Raw genomic sequence first — 17,641 nt, 5'->3', positions numbered from 1 at the left:
CAGCAGACACAACTGTCTGGTCGGCCTGATGGTGATGAATATGGAGTGTAAGTCCACTCCGGGGTATACCCAGAGTGTCTTTCAGGACATGTAGATTTTTACCTCCCTTACCTCTCAATACCAGTGTGGAGGCTAAATGAGGCCTGCTCTAAGGGACATCTTGGAATGGTGAACTATGGACCCACGCAGGTCTTCTACAGTGAACTGTAAATGTGCAGACTTTGTTCTGGGTATGTGGGTGCATGTCTGCAATCCAACATTTGGAAGGACAATGCAGGAAGATTACTGTGAATCTGGAGCCAGCCTGAAGTACATAGTGATACCCTGCCTCAAAGCCAGCTAACCAACCAACCAAACAAACAAAAAAGAAAAACTTGCACACTTCTGTACTCTGAGAATTAGAATTTTAAATATGCTTGTAGCTAAGTTTCCCCTGAAAGACAGAGGTGCAGACAAGTTCAAGAGCAGCTGGGGCCATCATCTAACCCACACCTGTCATTTTTGGTTAGGGAATGACCGGTCAAGAAAGAAAAGAGCATGCCCAGTGTCCATAACAAGCTGATGCCAGAAACCAGGGACCCGGTCTCCTGCCTCTCAGCCCAGTGCTCTTCCTATTGCCCCTTGCTCCTGTCCACACCACTGTCCTTTGTGTTCGTGATGGAGGCCACCCGAGGGTGGACACTCAGGTGGCCTCTGACTTGGCCCCTAGTGATCAAAGCTGGAGCAGGAACAGCCTTGAGCCATACCTGAGATTAGGGAGCTGACTTGCAGCACCAGGTTACTGGACTTCTCCAGGATGCACTGGTCCTCGGGGTCTTGGCTGCTGGTTCCTGGGCCCACTGAGTCCCTCTGGCTCTCCTGGCTCTTTGAGACAGCAGGAGAGCTGTGAGAGCTGAAGGGCAGGAAAGGCCTGCTGAGCTTCTGGGTGAAGTACTTCTGGATCTCATCTAGCTCACTCAGATTCTTCCTGGGGAAGGGCAGGGTGACAAAGAGGTCATTCATAGTGATTACAGGAATCTTCACACTACACAAGGCAGGACTGCTCACTTGGCTTAGTGCTGTATAGAACCTAGAACTACTAACCTCTTCAACCAGCCCTTTGCCCTCACCTTCCATTGCCAGAGCCAACTCTGGCTCCACCTCCCAAAGACACAACCCTCCCATAAGGAACCATTCTTTTTCCTAGACTGTTTTGTTTCTTTAAGACAGGGCTTCGTACAGCCCAGGCTGGCCTGGAACTTGCTATAGTCTTGTCTCAGCTGAGATTACAAGCAAGTATCATAACACATGGTGTCCAAGCAACCATTCTTGGCCCTCATCGTGGCAGTCAGTCCTCACTTGGCCTCACTCCTGTTACCTCTCAGTCATTCCTGACCCTCATCTAGCCAGCCTTCCCTGACTCTCCAGCTTGTCTCCAGAATTCCATCTCGCTCCCCTGTATTCTCAATCACTGAGCCTGTTGACTTCATTTCTACTTTCCTTATGACTGCGACTCAGCGACAGTTCCTTACATCTACCATACCCACCCGGCATAGTGCTGGGCCCCGAGCAAACTGAGTAAGTTAACATAGGTGAATGCCTTAAAATATCCCGTTTTCATTCTCACCACTGTCCAGTGGAGAGTCACATCAACCCTCATTTGTATAGGAGTTTATGTTTTCAAATACACTACCCTGGTAATTCTCAGCCACTTGAGATCAGTAATTGTTACTTTACAAATAAAGAATTTCAGGTTCAGAGAACGTAAGCGATTTGTCTAGGATAATAGGTAGTATGTGTCTATTCCGATTCTGGGACTCCAAGTCTTAGGTTTTTTTTCTAGGACACTAGATGGGCTCTGTCCCAACCTGGTCCATTCCTTCTCACACTTCTTCAGATTATGAAACCTGAGAAAAAGCTCTCTCTACTTTGTCTCTTCTTTCCATTCTTTTTTTTTTTTTTCTTCAAGACAGGGTTTCTCTGTGTAGATCCAGGTACCTGTTGTGGAACTCACTCTGTAGACCAGGCTGGCCTCGAACTCACAGAGATCCACCTGGCTCTGCCTCCCGAGTGCTGCCCGGCTCCATTCATCTTTTAAGGTTGCTGCTCACGACTTTTCCAAGTCTACTCCCTGAAATCACTGGGTCACCTCTCTCCTTCATCCCTCTCCTCTCCTCAGTCTTGCCATTTTCACATTACTTGGTATTTCATTAACTTTCTCTAATTCGGCCATGACTATCCAGGAACAGATGCCCAGACTGAGTCACATCCAAGTAAAGGGAGAGCACGAGGCTTATCCTTGTTCTATCACTAGAGGATTCGGTCTTTCAAATGGTGGCGGTGTCACCGAGTCATTTAGGGTCTACGTCCTGAACAGATGAATGCCTGCAGCAGAGGGCAAGCGAGAGTACACGTGGCCCGGAGTAGAAAACCTGCAACCCCAGGGCTTCCTTCCATCAGAGGTGCTGGCACAGATTCAGGGTCTGCACACTTGCCAGTGACACAGGTCTATCAGTACTTTTCTACAGGTCACACATGGGTCCCCAGGCGCCAAGGCCCTTTATGAGCAACGCCTAAAGAATTGCCTTGCTCCTTGCGCTTAAATTTTATTTAGTCAATTTAGTGTGTGTGTGTGTATGTGTGTGTGTGTGTGTGTGTGTGTGTGTATGTGTGTGTGTGGACTGAAGACAACTCTAGGGAGCTGTTTCTCTTCTGTTGCTGTGTGAGACCCTGGGATTGAACTCAGGACCTGAGGCCTGTGTGCAGGCGCCTCTACCTGCCGAGCCATCTTGCTGGCCCACCTCTTGCGTCTTTAACTCATTATTTTAAACTGTACAGTCAGTATTTCCCCAATCTTGATATACTCTATACCTCTGGCATCTGGAGAGATTCTTTCTGCAGAGAACAGCCTTCCCATTTATTAGCCTCTTCTTTCAAAGGCCACACGTGCTGTTTTTAGCTCTTGTCATGTTCACCTTTCTGGATCACTCATTCCTGTCTGCTCTTGGTCAGGAATCACAGCTCTCACTACCCTGGTTGTAGTTATCTGGCCATGGCTATCTCCTGCACTGGGGCTGCAGGCCTTGAGGTCAAAGCTATTTAACAGGGAAATCAAGTCCTTTCCACTGTACCAGATCTCTCAATACCCTTGGGCTGATCTTGTGATCCTCAGTATGTTTACTTCTTACAATGATTCTTTGCTAACTAGTCCAACACAATGACAGGGAAGTGTGGGCTGGATAGATAAGCAGACTAAGGATGTGGTTGTGAAGATAACGGCCATGGACAGGATGAGGTTTGTAAGCTGTAAAGATGTGACATTTTTTAGATGTGAGGGTGGCATCAACAAGTTCTGGTGGACAAGCTAGAGTTCTTGGATTTACAGGTGGACTATTGTCAGAGCCCTCAGAAGGAATAAAGGGCTCTAACAACAGACTCATCTGTGAGAAAGGCTACGAGGCTCCAAGGTCCAGCTCAACACTAATGTGCATGAGGTCACTCCACAGAACCTTCTGGAGAAGGGGCAATGAATGGAAATGCCATACCCACACTGCCACTGCTCATTCCCCTGCGTTCCACACACAATGGCTCCCGTGCCTTGTCCCACTGCAGGTCCTCACCTCAGAGAAGTCAGAATGGAGGTGTGGGAGGACAAAGGCGCCGTGGTGACCTTCTCGTCACTTGCCAAGGCTGCCTCCCCGTGCTGTAGGGACTCGTGAAACCGGCGGATGTTCTGCACATGCTCCTCATGGCGTGCTGCCTGCCTTCTTATGGTGCCATTTCTGTGGGAAACCGGGAGTGAACTCCGAGTGTACAACTGAGTCACTGTCATGGGCTGACACTGCAGACCTCTGCCCACCACTGCAGCCAAACCGGCTTGCTCAGCTCTCTCAATCACGCAGGTCCTAAAGAAACCTGCTTTTGGTCTCACCCAGTCCACTTCCTCCTGTTCTCCACATTAGAGCCCGAGGGAGTTTTCTAAAACACAGCTCTACCAACAAGAGTAAGTCGCTGTAAGGATTCACCAGGAATTAATCTAGTCAGCACTATCATTCCAGCTCTGCCTCTTTTAATCTATACAACAAATCTTTTAATCCCTAAGCATGATATTCAAGAATGTGACCACAACAATCTTCTTTCTCTTGACAATTAGGCAGTCTTACTGAGATGTAATTCATACAGCATTCAATTAACCCAATTAAAATATACAATCCAAGCAGGGCGGTGGTGGCACACACCTTTAATCCCAGCACTCAGGAGGCAGAGCCAGGTGAATCTCTGTGAGTTCAAGGCCAGCCTGGTCTACAGAGTGAGTTCCAGGAAAGGCGCCAAGGCTACACAGAGAAACCCTGTCTCAAAAAACAAAACACAAAACAACCAAAAAGAAATACAATCCAGTGATTTTTAGTATATTAAGAGTTATCTACTCCTTTTTGAAAATCAGTTTTAGAACATTTTATCAGCTCCTAAAAGCAAATTCCATATCCATTAGCAACCATTTCCATTTCCTCCTGAAACCCTGAAGCTGAGGCAACTACTTACTTATCTTTTGTCTTACTATTTGTCTATTCATATTTCATACAAATCGGATCATACAATAGATTTTTAAGTCTCTTATGTTATAATATATGATATATATATTAGGAAATAATATAAACTTGTCAGTACTCTTCCTTTTTTTAAACTTCCATTTTTATTTAAATTTTAAAAAGTATTATTTACTTGCTTATTTTTGTGTGTACATGCATGCTTGAGTGTGGAGTGTGTCTGATCCATTGGAGCTGGAGTTATGGGCAGCTCTGAGCTCCTGCTGTGGATGCTGGGAGCTGAGCTCAGGTCCTCCAGAAGAGCAGCACCTCACTGGGGACACGCCTCTCCAGCCCCGTGTTTAAACTTTTAGGGAACTGCCAAACTGTTTGGCAAAGCGGCTGGACAACTTTACAGCCGCTCCACCACATTCTTCCTAACACTTTGGCATTATCTTTTGTTTCTTTTCAAACAGTTACTGCCATGGGTAGGAAGCTGCATCTCATTTTGGTTTGATTTACATCTTTTCATTTGCTCAGTGACCACTTGCATATCTTCTTCGGAGAACTGTCTATCAGCTACTTTGTCTGTTTTAAAATCGTATCCCTCTGCAGTGTTGGGGAATCAAATCCAGGCAGACAAGTGCTTCTATATTAGAAGTACTTCAGATGGGATGTTTGTTTCTTATTACTGCCCGAGTTCTGTTTGTAGTTTAGTTATAATCCCTATTAGAGCTATATTTTAAAATCATTCTATGGGTTTCCATTTTACTTTCTATTTTTAAATTTCTTCAAAAAGTATTTTTGTTTTGTGTGTGTGTAAGTATGTCATGTGTGTGGTGCTGTGGAAGCCAGAAAAGGGTGTTGGATTCCTTGGACTTGGAGTTACAAGTGGCCATGAGCCCCAAGATGTGGGTGCTGGGAACTGAACTTGTGTCCGCAGGAACCACTCTTAACTGCTGAGCTACCTTCCCACCTCCTCTTACTTTCCTGATGGTATCATTACAGCATCCAAGGTCTTACTTGGGTAAGTCAGTTCTTCTCTTGTTGCTTGTGCCTCTGTTGTCATATTTGGGGAATCAATACCCCACAAAAGGTTCCCTGACCACGTTTTCTTTGAAGACTTTCTTGTTTTGCTACTGTGTCAACTTCCATTTGGAGGTGGTTTGTGTCTGACACTTGCAGGGGCTGGCCCGGCCTGGGCTGGGTACCAGGCTGCTGCAGCACTGCTCAGAAGCCTGCTCTTTCCTCACTGAACTGTCTTAGCACACTTGCTAAAGTTCAGTTGACATTAATTTTATTTCACTGGTCCTATTTCTAGCCTGTGCTGTGTTTTTCTTACTGTAGCTTTGTAGAATTGGGAACTTTGTTCTTTTTAAAAGGTTGTTTTGTCTATTCTGCATATCTTAAATTTCCATGAATTTTACAATCAACTTATTCATTTCTAGAAAGAAACCAACAGGGATTTTGATATGTTGAACCCACAAGAGAATTCTGGAAGTACATCTTAGAAATGTTAAATTCATGAATCCAAGGACATGGGACATTATCCTGCTTACTTAGATCTTTACCATCTTTCAACAATATACTGATAGTTTTCAGAAAATATCTGTATTCATTAATATTTATCCTGTCTGCTATTATCGCGAATGTAATTGTTTTTTCAATTTTATTTTTGATTCCTCATTGCCAGTGTACAGACTTATAATTGATTTTGTATGTTTAAACTTTTTCTCAATTTAAATGTGTAATATAATAAATTGTTAAGATTTAATCCATATAAACAAACCTCTGTGGACTCATCAAATTATTATTATTTGTGAGAGCCTCACTGTGTAGGCTCAGCTGGCTTGAACTCACTATGTACGAACTCAAAGAGATTTGCTTGCCTCTGCCTTTCAAGTACTGGGATTAAGGTGTGAGTACCAAGCCTGGCCTGGGTTGTCAATTTTTAAAAGTACAAAAGAGTTCCCAAATAGGAATGTTTAAGAACCACTGTTTTAACTAAGATGTAACCAAAATCCAAACACTTAACATATGTAAATTGTACGACTTGATGAGTTTTGACTTTGGCCTTCATTCAAGTAAGTCATTACAAGATAATGTAGCCACCCCTCCACAGCTTCCTCCTTTTGACACGCCTTCCCCTGCCCTCCTTGCTCACCCCACTCTATTGCTAGGTCACTGTTCATTTGCTCTCTGCTGCTATGGACTAGTATGCATTCTCTAGAATTTATATAAGTGGGATTTTTACATTCAACTCTTTTCTTCTAGCTTTTATTTCTAGCATAACTCTGTTGAGATTCAGTATTTATCTTAATGACATTATTTCTTTTTGTGCTACATTCTATTTTATGAATACACCACTATTTGGCATTCTGTTCACCTAGTTGCTGACGGCTGTCTGAGCTGTCTAGCTTCCCATTACAGCGAACACACAAAACCTTTAGAAAGGCACTCTAGGCATCTGCCATGCACTACTAGGGATTAAACTTCTTGTGTAAGATTGGTGTGAAAACAAACAGATGACTTATACAAGTGTATTAAATGAGTTTATTTCTATTCTCATTTACTCTTTATAACAATCCTTGAGGGAATATATTGTTTTTGTTGAGTAAAAAAGAAAACTGAGGCTCAAAGAACCAAAGTAAGGGCTGAAGAAATGACTCAGTAGTTAAGAGCTTGGGCTGCTCTTCCATAGGACGCAGATTCAACTCCCAGCACCCATGTGGTGAATCACAACTGTCTGTAACTCTACAGGACCCACACCCTCTTTTGGACTTCAAGGACATAAGCACTCATGTGATACACTGACATACATGCAGGTAAAACACCCATACACATAAATAAAGCTTAAAAAAGAATCAAAGTAATTAATTAGCATCAGGTCATATATAGCTAGTCTAGGCTAAAGCTAGCATAGGACTTTACCACCTTTTCCCCCCGAGGGAGACAGTTTCAGAAACAGCTGGAGGTGGCTAGGGATGGCGTGGAGCTCATCCTGGAGTGGATGGCTGGATTAGAATAAAGACACGCCAGTATGGTTTTCTGATTTAACTGGGGCATTTTTATGTGGATAAGAAGCAAGTTACTAAATTCTTCGCTTTAAAGTTACTAAACAGTGTCACTTAGAAACAAGCCCCTCAGCTTGTTTCTTTGACTGGCTCTGGTCAAAGCAGCACTTGGAGCCTAGAATGCTGAACACAGGAATTGAAACACAGAATTATCTTCCCATGGTGACCACGGAAAACTACAAAGTACTAAACAGAGGGGGAGCAGTGTGGGGGTGTCTGTCTGTCTCAGACAAGGGGTCTACTTAGTAACAGCCCCTGCAGGGGCAGCTGTATAACAGAAGATTCTTCTATTTGAGACATGGTCCTACTATGCAGCCCTGGCTGTCCTGGAGCTCCTTATGTAGACCAGGCTGGCCTTGAACTCAGAGATCTGCCTGCCTCTGCCTCCTGTGTGCTGAGATTAAAAGCATGTGCCCTATGAGAGAATATTTTTTGTTGAGTGGTAAGAAAAATGTGGGGAAAAATCCTCTGGTAGAGGACACCAAGGCCTGCAAGAGAGAGGTAAAAGGAACAATCTTACTTTTGGTCTTGTTCTCTAACAGGATGGAGCATACACTAGCCCAGAAATCCACACATACTGTCACGGCTACCTTCGTGAACAGAATGAGCTAATAAGCATGTATGTGTATGGTTTGGGATTTTAAAATTTATTTTTATTTTTTAGACAGGGTCTCATATAGCCTAGGTTGACTTCAAACTGACAAAGTAGGAGAGGATGGCCTTAATATTCTGATCCTCCTGCCTCTATATCCCAAGGGCTGGGATCATAGGTGTGCAACACCACAGCTGGTTTATGTGGTGCTAAGGATTGAACTCAGGGCCCTGCACGTGGTAGGCAAGCACGCTACCAACTGAGCTGCACTCCTGGCCCTTGAACCAAGCATTTTAAACAAAGCATATAGTTTTTTCTTTGGGGGGGTGGTGATAGAATTTTCATAAAAGGTGGAAGGGATCTAAGGACAAGAGGAGAGTGCTCCATCTCTCAATGGCAGGAGAAACACTCTAGTTCCTGTCTTACAAAGTTATTTCCAGAGATCTTGAAAATCAGTATGTCTACGCATGAAGTCTTTCCCGTCTCCGGTGTCCTCCTCTAATAAAGGAGAGAGGAATGACAAGACAGTTTTTCCCATCAACAATTACCTTGCAGGAGAGGAGACATCTACCTCCTTTGGAGAAGTGTGAGCAAGCTGGCCTTGGCTGTGCCTTGCAATGGGCCCAGGGAATGAGTCACATACAGAAGAGGCAAGGAACGAAAAGGGGCTGAACACTGGTACCTGCAGCAGCAATGAAAAATGGCGCACTGGTTACCTACCACTAATGCCTTCAGAACAAAGCCGGACATAAACTTGAAAATTCCCTTGGTAGAGTTTACTCTCTCTGTGTTGAGCAATGTAACAAGCAATATACATTGTCTCATTTAAACTTAATAATCACCAAGACAGGGTTTCTCTGTGTAGTCCTGGCTGGACCGGAAATCACAGAGCTCCCCCTGCCTCTGCCTCCCGCATGCTCCAACTAAAGGTGTGTGCCCCCACCATCTGGCTTGGGCTGTGATATTCTTATCTTGTAGTCACCAGAACTGATCAGAAGACTCCTTACAAAGGAACTCTTGGTCACTTCCTCACCCGCTCACTCATTCAATACTGACTGATTCCATGTTGTGCGGGGCAAATGTGAGAGGTGAGTAGAATCTATTATAGCAGTAAGAGTTCTCCTCCTGAGCAGTCTGGAAAACTCCCTTCTTTTACACCCTCACCCCGAAGCCAGGAAGTTGTTGTCTATACACAGTGTGGGCTGTAAGCTGGAAGTGGCACGAAGTATAAAGGCTCTTCTTACAGTGGACTGCTGTGGATCTCGCTCTGTGTAAATAAAGTTCTGATTGGCCAGTGGTCAGGCAGGACGTATAGGCGGGACAAGAGAGAAGAGAATTCTGGGAAGTAGAAGGCTCGGGAGAGACACCACCAGCCGCCGCTATGGAAAGCAACATGTAAAGACACTGGTAAGCCACGAGCCACGTGGCAAAGTATAGACTAACAGAAATGGGTTAATTTAAGATAGAAGAAGTAGATAACAAGCAGCCTGCCACGGCCATACAGTTTGTAAACAACGTAAGTCTCTGTGTGTTTTCTTGGTTGGGTCTGAGCGACTGTGGGCCTGGTGGGTGAGAGAGATTTGTCCTGACTGGGCCAGGCAGAAAAACTCCAACTACAGTGGACCTGCAATTAGTGTGAACAAGGAAGCCTACCAGGGATCCTGGGGCCGCCGTCCCTCGCCTGGCTTGTCTTTCTTCTTTTAAGTGCATCAGAGACTCCAGAGGGGAAACAGCAACCTTTATCTGCCCTTGGCACTCTCCACTGAAGTCTGTAATGTTGTACCAGCCACAGATAAACTGAAAGCCAGACAGTAGTGGGGAGAGGTCCACCGAGGCAAAGCCAATCACTCTCTCCTCATCTGTGGGGAGAAAAGAGAAGAGCTGGTAGTGTGGCTGGCCATGTCCTCCTCCTGTTGAGACTGGAGACTACATGGAGAGGCTGGTTCAGATGACTAGAGCCACCCAACAACACGGGCACTGAGCTGAAAGGCTTGGGAGCCAGAGCCTGTTAGGAGTCCTTTTCTGTGCTGTGGTTATCCCCACCCCATTGTCTTATTTCAGCAAGGTTTCAAGTATCCCAGGCTGGTCTTGAACTTGCTCTGTAGTCACAGACAAGTTGAACTTCTGATCTTTCTGCCTTTATCTCCTGAGTGCTAGGGATACAGACACATGCTAGAACTACAGTTGTGTCACTGTGCTATATTTATGTGGCCCTGGGGATCAAACCTAGACTTCACACTTGCTAGGCAAGCATCTACAAACTGAGCTACATCTCAGGCACCAGTTTTGGTGCGTTAGAGAAGAGCTGACAGAGTTGTACTTTGTATTCTTCATATAAGCAACTAGAAAAATTCTAACCCATGTACTACTTTCCTATAGACATAGCATGCCTCCATGATTTTTTCATGTATGTGTGTGTGCGCGCGTGCATGCACATGTGCGCATGCTGATACATGAGGGGTAGTCTTGAAATTTCAAGAATTTTCACATTCTCATTCTCTCTCTCTCTCTGTCTCGTTTTTTTTTTTTTTTTTTTTTTGAGTTTCTCTGTGTAGCCCTGGCTGTCCTGGATCTCGCTCTGTACACCAGGCTGGCCTTGAACTCAGAGATCCACCTGCCTCTGCCTCCTGAGTGCTGGGATTAAAGGCATGCGCCACCACTGCCTGGCAGATTTTCACTTTCTTATTTATAGTTGCCTGTATTTCCCACACTTCCTAAAATATACATACATATGTATTACAATCAAGTAAAAGCCAAGTAAATCGGTTATAAAAGAAAGACAACCCTGAAGAACAGCATGGGATACTGACCCATGTTGATCCAGCTGTTGGGTGACGTAAGACACGGGAAGCCGCTTTGATATTCTGAGTCTGGGTTAAAGGTTCCAGCATGCCCTGCATTTGTTCAAGCATGCTAACTGCACTTCTTGCATCCCCCATGGCTGTCTGCCTTCTGTATTCTATCACTTGGTATAGGAACTGGAAGAACAGGAAATCAAGCACTTGCTGAGCACAGTCTGGTCTTCTTTAGATGCTCTCTGTGGTGTCTGGGGGATCTGTGTGGGCGGGCCTAGACAGTTAGATGATCTGTCTTGTCTGGTTGAGGCATTTCCCTTGAATCCATTTACAACATGAGCTTACAGGCATCAGTGGGGTCCTGAGGATAGGGCAGCATTTTATCCTCCATACCCAGCAGCCCTAACACGGTGGCAGCATAATAAAAGTGGCTCCATTTACTGAGCAGCACTTACGTGCCAAGTTATTTACAGATATTATTCCTAATCTTCATGTAACCCCAAAAGAATGTACTATATTATAATTGTATAAGTAAGATGAAAAAGAGGTACAGTGGTCTACCTCAGGTCACTCAGTTGGCAAATGCAGAATGAAGATTTGAACCTAGGTCTGCATATAATCAGACCTTATTCTTTCTCTCTTGCCATTGAACGAGGTGAACCCCATCTGGCAGACAACTGCTATAGAACATTAGGGAGGAAAGGAAGGAGGGAGGAGTGTGGAGCCCAGTTAAATACATCAGGAATTACTTATGCTGATCTAGAGAAACTGACTTCGGACCAGTCCTTGCATCTGCAAGGCTGGTAGTGGCGGGGTCTTAGGTGAATGCAAAGCAGTGACAAAGAATTCCTCTTCAGAGCCAGAGTCAGAGCAGCCCTCGCACAGGAGCACAGGGAAAGGCACGGCGATGCCCTGCCTGCCCTGGGCACTCCTGGTCTCCTTCAGGCCTCAGTCAATACTGGAACTGAACACTGGCAGACAAAGTGGTGTGCTCTGTGGATGACTCCAAACAACCAGGAGCTAGCAGAATCTTAGAGGAGCTAGACTTAAGGAGTGACTGGGTGGGAGAGGACAGGGTGTCCAAGCCATCTCATTTCCCTGCATCAGGCAATGCAGTGACAGCTATGCAGTCAGTCAGAACTGTGTTCAGACCCTGGCTCCACCGAGCTGTGCTTCAGCACTTGCTCTCCTCTCTCCGGCCCCTCCCCCTTCATGTGTATATGTGTGTGTGTGTTGATGTTAGTATCTTCCTCAGTCACGTTCCAGCTTATTTTTCGAGACAGGATCTCTCACTGAACCTGGAGCTCACCGATTTGGCTAGGCTGGCTAATGAACTCCAGGGCTGCGCTATTCCCACCTCTCCAGTGCTGTGAGCAGCTTTTATGTAGGTGCTGGAGATCCAAACTCAAGCTCCTATGCTTGCCCAGCAGCACTCCAGTGACTGAGCCGTGTCCCCTGTTATATGTATAAAGTCATTAGATGATTGCCATTCATTGCACAGGCACAAGGAAGCCAACAGGACATGTGCTGTCTGGCCTTACTCCGTGAACCCTCTGAAGTAGGCACTATTATTATCCCTCCTTTACAGCTATGGAAACTGAAACACAGACAAGTCATTTATCCAAGATCCCACTGCAACAGTCAGAGGCAGAACTCACATTTGCATCCAAAGAGTCTGGCTTCAGAGTCAATGCACCTAACACTATTGGCTTATGTTTCTTTTAATTTTCTTCACATTTTAAAAGTTACATTTATTTATTTTGGGGGGTAGGGTAGAGTGCATGTACCATAGCTCATATGTGGCGGGAGGTCAGAACACAGCTTGTGGCACTGGGTCTCTTCTTCTACCATGTGGGTTATTGGTTTGGTGGCCACTTTCCACATTGAGCTATCTTACTAGAGCCAGGCTGGGCCTCTGAAGTAGTGGTGCATCCTGCAACCCCAGCACTGGGGAGTTGGAGGCAAGAGGGTAGCGTTAAAGGACAGATCAGATTACAGTGAGACCCTGCCTCAAAACAAGCAAACAACCCATAGTAGCTAATTAAAAACAGGTTCAAGGACCATGATGTCAGCACTCCCTCTTAGGGAGGCTTTTAAAACAAGGAGGGACAAGCTGTCACTATGGCCTCATATTTTGCTGATCTTGCTTGACAAGCCAGAGCCAACAGAAGATCTAACAAAGTGGAGGGAACCACTTGTATGTGTCCTGTACATTACAGTTAAAGACAGATACAACTGGAAAGGCTCAAGTGTAACTGGATTCCTACATTAAGCAGGTAGTCTAAAAGATATGACTCCTAAGTATTTAACTTCCACAAGAGAATAATGGAGGCTTCTGTGTGAGTCTCCTCTACCAGACACCTGTGTTCCAGCAGTCATCAGTACCACGGCTCTCCTTATCTGGAAAAGAAGATCACAGAATAGCACTCATACCTCCTTTATGCCACACTTTAAAGACCAGGGTTTGGTGCGGGTCCAGAAGCAGCTCTTTTGACAACCTGTTAGAAAAAACCAACAATCACCATGAGTTAACTACAGGAAATTTCCACAGTATGGAACTCAGATTTGAGGATGATACCCTGTCAGGTTAGAGATGTTTTCTTTAGATATTCTCAAGAAGAAACCCAAGCAATGTTAGAAGCAGCAAAGAAAACTTTGCAAGAAGAAACTGATGCCTTAGAAACTGGAGTGGCATTCATTCAGTGGGATTTGATAGATCAATTGGATGGGAAATTTGGCCTCAATATAAACCTTGAGGCTGGTGAAAGGTAAACATTTATAATACTTAAAAAAGCTTGTTTAATAAACCTGAATATAAATGACGACTTCCCATCTTCAAGTGACATGTAAAGGGAAAAAAACAAACTTTCGTTCAATAGAAAGTTGGACTTCCCCACCCCGTGCGTGTACGTGTATATGTTTCAGTTTTACTATGTATCCCTGGCTGGCCTAAAACTTGCTGTGTAGACCAGGCTGGCCTCAAATGCACAGAGCTCCACCTGCCTCTGCATCCTGAGTACTGGGATTAAAGGCATGTACCACCAGGACTGGCAACTTTATATTTTAAAAGACAGTATTCATGTATGTATTTTATATCAACTTTAGGAGCTTTATGTCTATGTTATTAAGACTGGTTAAGCAATATTCAAAAAAACTCATCTAATTTAGATTTTATAGTTACCTATAAAATTATATTCACCTTAAGATGAGGAATTCGATGTTTGGAGATAGTAGGTAACTTAATTCACACAGCTAGGTTATGGCAGGGAGGTGGTTGGATACAAAGTTTCTCTGGTTCCAAAGACCAGGTTCTTCCCTTTGCACTAAAGGTCTTTTCCTTTACTGAGATGAATTCTCTACCTAGAACACTGCCCCACCCTGGCTTCTTCATCTACGTAATCTACGTCTACACTCTTCTACTAGTTAGCTCTGCACTTCTGTTTACGAGGCACACTGCCTTCCACACTGGCCTACACGGCCCTCTTCTGAGCAACCTTCCTACCAGCATCCTTCTTTCTTCTTTTACACACTGTCAACTTGAGTATGGCCTTTAACTTTTGTGCTTCGTCCCAGGATGACCACAACGTAACAGGAGAGAGAATTGTACTCATTTTCATTCCCAGAGCAAGGCATATCTCTTGTCTCTCACTATTTTTTGAGCAACAGTCAGAGCTGAAAACACTGAAACAAGGGGCTGGGGAGATGGGCTCGGTGGTTAAGAGCACTGGTTGTTCTTACAGATGATCTCAGTTCAATTCCCTGTACCCACACGGTGGCTCACAACCATCTGTGAGCCACCACCTTCCTCTGACATGGTACACACACATGTATGTATGTATGTATGTATGTATGTATGTATGTATGTATGTATGTATACATATATATACAGGTAAAACATTCAAACACATAAAATAAATTTAAACAGACAAACAAACAAACACTGAAACAAGGCCAGCAAGATGGCTCAGCAGGTAAAAGCACTTGCCACCAAACCTGACAACTCAATTGTCCCTGGTACCCACAAGGGACAAAGGGAACCAATTCCCACAATTTGTCCAATGCCCTCCATGCACTTGCCATGGTATGTATGTACACACGTGGTACATTTTTAAAAACCAGTACCACTGCAAAAAGCCCTTTAACCACTGGAAGTCATGAACTTGAAAACACTGGGACCAAACGACTGCATAAAGATGCACTTTGCAGTCCCGCTCAAACATTATTGTCTCTATTGTATTTCTGGCTCTGAGTTTGTCTCTTAGAACAAAACGCTGATTCTAAACAGATAAGAAACATCAGAAAACACAAACCTCGACTGCTGTTGAAAATTCCAGATGGGTGAGTCGGTGTTCTCAACCACATGGGTGTAGACAGGAGACGGCTCAGTGGCTGTTGCAAAGGACACACAGCTACTAGGTATGGACACTTTCCGCTCTGTCAAGGGGCTCCCTGAAAGAAAACATGGGGTGGGGGGGAAGACACGGCAGTATTTTAGGGCAGGGCTTCTACTTCTACCATCTACTTAGGACTACTTTTTATCTGAGAAATTTGTATGTGACTTGGGTGGGCAGGCATATACATTTAAAATAGGTATAGAAATCAGTATTTACTCAGAGAAAATTATAAAAGTTCATTTTAAAATACATATAAATTCACTGTTCATAAAAGATAAAAGCAATCTATACACTAGTGAGATGGCCATGGTTGTTTATTTTTACATAAGGAATGAAATCTTGGTTGAATACTTGATACTTGAGGATGTGGCTGATCTGACTTGAAATTGTCAATTCTGTGAATGCTACTTTGTAAATACACAGTACAAAGAAGCATGTTTAGGGCCATTTCAGAAAAATGTTGGAAATTCTGTCCTAATTCCAAGCTAAAACTCATTGAAAGGTTTTTATTTACTTATGAACTCAATTCAGCAATTAAGAAAAAAAGCCGAACACTCTACTACAATCCAGAGGTGAGCAATTTGATACATGCTGAGGAGCAGTGACAAGAAAACACGCCTGCTTTCCACAATCAAACTGCTGAGTGTCGTGGCGCACGCCTTTAACTTTCAGCACTCTAAGACAGAGGCTGGTGGATTTCTGTGAGTTCAAGGCCAGCTAGGGCTATATAGCGAGATCCCATCTCAAAATACAAAAGCAGAAGGCTTTGTATGCACTGTAACTCAGAACATATGGTTGGCCTTGAGTAGTGACTGGATATACAGTGTGAGTTCAGAACCAAGGCTACCATGAAGTCAAGCATTAAACGCTGCCAGAAATACTACCGATTTGTTAGTGCTCGGTACCATCAGAAGACTTTCATTGCTGTCAAATGCTCTGTGATCCCCACTCAGTTATGCAACCCCTAAGAGCTGTGACCCCAGGTCAGGAAGCTGGGCTTCCAGGTGTCAGAGTCCCGGAAGGGGCCTCATACGTGTAAGCACGACCTCGTCTAGCTCTCTTACCTTTGGTCTTTGCTTGAGCGGCTCTTTCTACCTGACATGTTTTCAGGTGCCTCCCTTCTTTCCTTTTTCCTCCCTTCCTATTATGTAGCCCAAGCTGGCCTCAAATTCATAGTCCTCCTGCCTCAGCCTCTTTAGTATTGGAATTACAGGACTATGCCACCAAGCCTGGCTCACTAGTGACCTTTCTCCCACTGCCATTTCATCTGGCTCTCTCAGCTCATGTTTCTCTTCTGGACACATGCTCTCAAATCACTTCCCATAATAACATTCTAATTCTAGAGGTACATAAATATTGCTCTGATCTTTTTTATGCTGCGCCTCCCCAGATCCACCCTAAGTTTTACCTTTGAAGCGACTTGTAGAGGTCTAGACAAAATACTACCGTTTTGACTTTGGAGGAAATAACTCCAGAGCTTTTAGCCAAACAGGCATCAATAAAGAAATCTCCTGGGCAGCGCAGGTCTATCCGGTTCACCTGCTCTCCCCTTGTGAATGAGAACTCATCTGGGCTTGTTTACATTCTGGAAAGGGTCAGGTTCTGAAACACTCCCCCCCTTTTTGGGGGCTTTTTTTGAGTTGGAGTTTCTCCATGTAGCCCTGGCTGTTCTGGAACTAGCTTTGTAGACCAGGCTGGCCTTGAACTCAACAAAGATCCGCCTGCCTCTGGCTCCCGAGTGCTGGAACTAAAGGCATGCACTGCCATCACCTGGCTACTCAAGCACTGTTTAAGGCATTTCAGAAGAAACTCATTCTACCCCAATACAGCGGACACACACAATGAGAGCAGCTGAGGTGTGAGATGAGCCAGCTTTACGCACTTAAGCCAGTGAAAACTTCCACAGGCCGGTCTTGTATGTTAAAAATTCTTAGTCCAGGGATGGAGGGATGGCTCAGCAGGCATAAGAACTCGCTACACAGGCCTGCTGACCGAGCTTTACCACAGGTATCATCTAAAGCTGGTGGTGTGCAACTGTAACTCGGGCACTTCTCCACTGAGATGGGAACCAGACACAACTTCTGGGAAGTTCACAGCCAGCTAGCCTGGCCCATACCATAGAGCATCAGCCGACACAAGGAGACACCCTGCCTCACTGACCCCCCTCAACCACTTCCCCAAGTCCTCTGACCTCCACATGTGCACCATGGCATGTGTGTATATATGCATGGACACAATCAATACACAAATAAACATTTAAAAATAAAATAATTAGGGCTGG

The 17,641-nt window shown here is 44.6% G+C and overlaps 1 protein-coding gene across 2 annotated transcripts in view; it reads right to left on the bottom strand.

Annotated features, from left to right (window-relative positions):
• C2cd3 (C2 domain containing 3 centriole elongation regulator) overlaps positions 1-17,641 on the bottom strand; it is a 126,162-nt gene that overhangs the window by 22,425 nt on the left and 86,096 nt on the right. For both annotated transcript variants that reach the window (XM_036187331.1, XM_036187338.1), the window contains 6 exons: positions 15,277-15,415; positions 13,400-13,464; positions 9,825-10,030; positions 8,720-8,853; positions 3,600-3,761; positions 747-967 (listed from right to left, as the gene is read on the bottom strand). In XM_036187331.1, the coding sequence (XP_036043224.1) occupies positions 747-967; positions 3,600-3,761; positions 8,720-8,853; positions 9,825-10,030; positions 13,400-13,464; positions 15,277-15,415 (927 nt within the window). The remainder of the gene's footprint in view (positions 1-746; positions 968-3,599; positions 3,762-8,719; positions 8,854-9,824; positions 10,031-13,399; positions 13,465-15,276; positions 15,416-17,641) is intronic.

Source organism: Onychomys torridus, chromosome 1 (genome assembly GCF_903995425.1).
Source record: "Onychomys torridus chromosome 1, mOncTor1.1, whole genome shotgun sequence".
In the NCBI taxonomy this organism is placed as follows: Eukaryota; Metazoa; Chordata; class Mammalia; order Rodentia; family Cricetidae; genus Onychomys; species Onychomys torridus.
This window is presented reverse-complemented; position numbering and strand designations above follow the sequence as displayed.